The following is a 5,000-nucleotide window of genomic DNA, read 5'->3' on the forward strand; positions in this document are numbered from 1 at the left end:
GGCAATAGAATTTATTTTATTACATTTCCTAAACCCAAACAAAACAGAGCAAAAAATCTTTTAAGCATTCAATCCCAATCCCAATGATGATGAAAACGTTCATTTTCTGGTTGTCATACTCTCATTAAGTTACACTTTTCATCTGCTCAAGCAGAACGTTAATGTCATCTTGTGCTTCAGCAAGGTATCTCTGGCTGAAACTAGCTAACATTAGCGTTAAAGTTAGTGAGTCCATGCTAACGTACAAACCTAAATAGCGAACTGTTCTCACGTCATGAGAAAAGTAAAAAAAAAAGCAGTGAAAGTCAAAAACATATAAACGAAGGTCTATATTAAGAGTGCCTCTCCATATTAATCTGGTTAAATGTAAATTAATTTAATCTTACTCTGCGGTATATTAACGGTGTTGATCCGGGATGTTGTCATTGCGATCGTGACGACCGTAACATAATTCTCCCGTTTGCATTGTGATCTGTATTTTTACATATTTATTTTAATATCTTTTATATATCCCTCCATGGCATATTTAAGTCCCACTTGAAGGTCCATCTGTGTCCCAAATTTATCAGAAACACCTCGGAAGAAGGTTTTCACTGAGAACAAGTACATTCACCAGCTTTTTTCTTGTAAGTTTGCACACTGAACCTGTGTTGGAGCTCTTAATTTTGAACTCTCAAAGTGCACCAGATTTATGAATTTAACTTTAAAATGTACAACATTTTCCCAACCCCCACGAAAACGTTTATTTTCTGGTTGTCATACTCATTGAGTTACACTTTTTATCTGCTCAAGCAGAATGTTAATGTCATCTTGTGCTTCAGCAAGGTATCTCTGGCTGAAACTAGCTAACATTAGCGTTAAAGTTAGTGAGTCCATGCTAACGTACAAACCTAAATAGCGAACTGTTCTCACGTCATGAGAAAAGTAAAAAAAAAAGCAGTGAAAGTCAAAAACATGGGTCAATTGTGTCAGGAGCTCTTCATTACTCGATGACTAGGGGATGCACCGAAATGAAAATTCTGTGCCGAAAGCAAAACAGAAAATGCTTTGTAATAATTATTTATTATTTTATTAAATAATAATAAAGTAATTTTTTAAGACTTTTGAATTTAACTCAATAATTTTAATGATACTGAATTAGAAAAACACAAGCCCATAAAATAACCACACTTTTATTGAAAGTAACATTATAAAATTGGATAGAAAATATATTAATATTAAATATCTATATATTATTTTTATTCAGTTCTATGCAACAGAATCAGATATAACTGTAATTTTGTTTTGACTAACTATCCAAATAGTGTATAGTCTTACAAAGCTATTATTTTGAGAGCAGAGCATAATGTCACGAGAGGGTAGCGTCTTTTTACCAGCGTTGCCATGTTACAGCATAGTAGCGCTATTGCAAACAGGAACAAGTTATACTACATAGAAATTTCCTGTCAGCGCGTTATTTGAGCGGACTTTGCTTTTCTGGTGAGCGTGAGCGGTACATAAATGGAGCGTTCTCATGGGTCGTGACTAACTCAGCGGAACCCGCATTCATAGAGCAGAATATTGAGTGTAGGGTCACACCACGCAAGTTGACAACGGCTAGAGGGAGAGTGAAACCTGCTCTCTGGACACTGCATATGTTATTTTCGGCTCATATTTGTGGCCGTTTTTTCTCTTTTAGTGGCCGAAATTTCGGTTCATCCCTAGAACAGACTTTTCACAACTTGTGCAATGAGACATTTTAACATTCTTGGCTGTTATTTTCCATCAGATGACAAAAAGGAGTTGGGTGCGGCTAGGAGAAGTCGATACTACATGAAATATGGGAATCCAAACTATGGCGGCATGAAAGGCATCTTAAGTAACTCTTGGTAAGAAAAAAATTGAATTCGCTAGATACAAAATATCATGTGGCACCTGCAAACATTGTTAGGGGTTTTCATAGAATTATACTATCTTTCAAAAGTTTGGTTGCTTTTTTTTTTTTTTTAAATTGATGTTTATTCAGCAAAGGATGCATTAAATAGATCAAAAGTGACAGTAAAGACATTTATCATTTCAAATAAATGCGGTTCTTTTGAACTTTCTATTCATCAAAGAATCCTGAAAAAATGAATTTCCATTTTGAAAAATGAAGTTTTCAACATTAATAATAATAAATGTTTCTTGATCACCAAATCAGCATATTACAATTATTTCCGCTTTAAAATCAGCTTCGTTGTCACAGGAATAAATTATTTTAAAATATATTCAAACTGAATTTTTTTTTCAATTGTAATAATATTTCACAATATTACAGTTTTTACGGTATTTTGATCAAATAAATGCAGCCTTGGTGAATGTAAGAGACTTCTTTCAAAAACAAGACTTCTTGCAAAATCTTACCTACCCCAAACTTTTGAATAGAAGTATAACTTCACTTTTCTGAGCAATTTTTGCAGTTTACTTAACTGGTTGAAGTGGGGTGACTGTATAATATGGAATTGTCAACTTCTTAGGAAACGGAGATATCACACGCACAGAATCAAGCGTGACATTCTGAAGACCAAAAAGCCTCTGATTGGAGACAGCATGGGACACACCCCACCTTACACTCATCGACACTCTGGTAAATCTCCCTTAATGACCCTTAAACATTTTTTATGGACTGCACTGCACTGTTTTTAACGGAAAAAGGCAACAACAAAAAAAGTATCACCTGAATGTATTTTAGATTTTTTTTGTCTAGTATTAACTTTAAATGTCTAATATAGCTTCTTTGTACTTTTGTTATTTATTCTGTTTTCACCATGAAGATAGATAGCCTTGCTGCTTACATGACGTTAAAAATACATACATAAATTTCTCTTAAATCACAAACATCTTTGTCTTGTTAGTTGTTTTTGGTCTGTCAATTTGAGCTCTTTTGCTTCTCTCAGCTGACCTGGTGAATCTGCCAGAAGAGCCTATAGAAGAAGAGGAGGAGGAAGAAGAGGATGGAGAGGAAGACATGGATGATGACGATAGAGTAGTGGAGTACAGAGATCGGGGAGACAGGGAACGGGGGCCACGGCTCGGGGAAGGAGGCCTGCGTAGTCGCTTAGGAGGCCCATCACCTGCATCTTCAGATTCAGATGAGATGGACTACGATCTGGAACTGAAAATGATCTCAACGCCCTCTCCCAAAAAGAGCATGAAGATGACCATGTATGCCGACGAGGTAGAAACCAACCTTCGCAGTCTTCGGTGAGTGCAGGTTTCTTTTTGACTCCAAATGATAGAGCGGTTGCTACACTTTAGGATTTGCATTTCATTCCCTACTATTTGGATGTAAATGTGACCCTCATGCTGAAAAGATTTCATGATGATCAAGTTTCTTAATGGTAATTGTGCATTTTGGCCCTTTCTACTGCCTTAGAAACTCTATAAAGACTGAAACAAGTAGCAGTGTTAAGAGTCGCATTGGTGGTGGAGAAGGAGGCGGCTCGTCCAAGGCTACATCAGACAAAGTGACAGATGTGAGACAGTTACTGGAGGAGAAGAGGCAGGGACTCTCTCAGCAGAGATCATGCCCACCAGTGACTACAAGTGGCAAGACGGGTTAGTTATTGATGGAACAAAAATCTTGATTTAATAGAGTTTGATTATCTTAATATATTAATAATAATTTTTTATTCAAATACTTTGTCATCCTGAGGCACCCCCTAGTGATCCCTGGCCCCCAGGTTGAGGTTTCCTGCAGGTCTTTTCAAAAGTCTTACATTTTGTTTGATCAAGTTTAAGGTCATTAAAACATATTAGACATTTTAAATGGTATGACAAAAGTCTTAATTATCTTAAATTTTGGAATTGTTCACAATCAATGAATACTGCACATTTATGCCAATAGATTGCTTATGATCTACTGTTGATGATATATGACAATGTTTACTTTATGGTGTTTATATTGTAATATGTTGTAGATGGTTGTAAGAGTGCATATTTTATCTCCATCTCTTTGAATAAGCTGCTGGAAGTAGTCAAGCATAAACATTTCAAAATAAGAGTCCCAGTGAATTTTGGGCTTGATTATAATTAAAAGTCTGCATTATGCATAAAACATTTTTCCTTGATATTATTGGTATTTTGGTTACACAAACTGTATCTGGCATTTAATGCAACATCAAATCTTGTGGCTTCTCTCTGGGCCGCTCTGTCATAGTACGGAAAATCTAAAAACATTATTTAACACATTCAGATATACGGTAGATTTTACTCATTTCGGCACAATAATCTTTTTATTGCCTTTCTTTAAAACCATTATAATTCTTATTTATTGATATGCTATTAAATAAACCAAATTCAGTAAATATGTATGTATTAAATAAAACGTGTATTTTAAACTGCTTGCAGTTACCCTGTTTTGCATTCGAATGTGTGCCCCAGGGTATTTCATTCAAATGAATCATTTGTCATTGATTATTCTACTAGAGATTCTATTGGTGTGTTCTGTATGGACACAATATTAATTTTATTTGTTGAAAAAAAGGTCTTAAATTAGATTTTTTAAAAATTGAATTGAAATCTACAGGATTGCTTAAGTTTGACCATTTTCGTGCTGAGCAAATGTGGGCAATGAAAGTACACGTTTTTTTCTCCACAGATGTGAGACAGCGATTAGGCAAAAGACCACACTCTCCGGAGAGACGTCGCTCTGTCTCTCCCGTCATCTCTAGAAAGGCAGTGTCTCGGAGAGAGCCTTTGACTGACGTGCGCAGCCGACTCGGAGTGGCAAAACACGAGAGCCGTGGTCTCTACTCAGAGTCCTCGAAAGACAAGAAAACAGGTATAGTTGGATTCAATGCCCTTTTGGTTCTCTTCACTTTTTTTTCTGATACTAATAGTAATTGTTTTTATTCAGGAGGCTTGTGGAGCCGCCTCGGCCCGTCTCATAGGGACGACAAAAAAGAGGACAAGGCTTCTTCCCGAGCATCTTCCTCAAGAGGAATAAGGCGACGAGATGACGAGGAATCTGACGGAGTTGA

The 5,000-nt window shown here is 36.2% G+C and overlaps 1 protein-coding gene across 1 annotated transcript in view; it reads left to right on the forward strand.

The window, feature by feature from the left end:
- The window catches only part of LOC107749929 (nuclear cap-binding protein subunit 3-like), a 22,460-nt gene that overhangs the window by 17,068 nt on the left and 392 nt on the right, over positions 1 to 5,000 (forward strand). The window contains exons 8-13 of the mRNA XM_016565171.1: positions 1,769 to 1,868; positions 2,496 to 2,605; positions 2,916 to 3,222; positions 3,395 to 3,576; positions 4,619 to 4,801; positions 4,877 to 5,000. The exon at positions 4,877 to 5,000 is cut by the window's right edge and continues 392 nt beyond it. Coding sequence (XP_016420657.1) covers positions 1,769 to 1,868; positions 2,496 to 2,605; positions 2,916 to 3,222; positions 3,395 to 3,576; positions 4,619 to 4,801; positions 4,877 to 5,000 — 1,006 coding nt within the window. The remainder of the gene's footprint in view (positions 1 to 1,768; positions 1,869 to 2,495; positions 2,606 to 2,915; positions 3,223 to 3,394; positions 3,577 to 4,618; positions 4,802 to 4,876) is intronic.

Source organism: Sinocyclocheilus rhinocerous, unplaced genomic scaffold, assembly GCF_001515625.1.
Source record: "Sinocyclocheilus rhinocerous isolate Xijiao unplaced genomic scaffold, SAMN03320098_v1.1 scaffold320, whole genome shotgun sequence".
Classification (NCBI taxonomy): Eukaryota; Metazoa; Chordata; class Actinopteri; order Cypriniformes; family Cyprinidae; genus Sinocyclocheilus; species Sinocyclocheilus rhinocerous.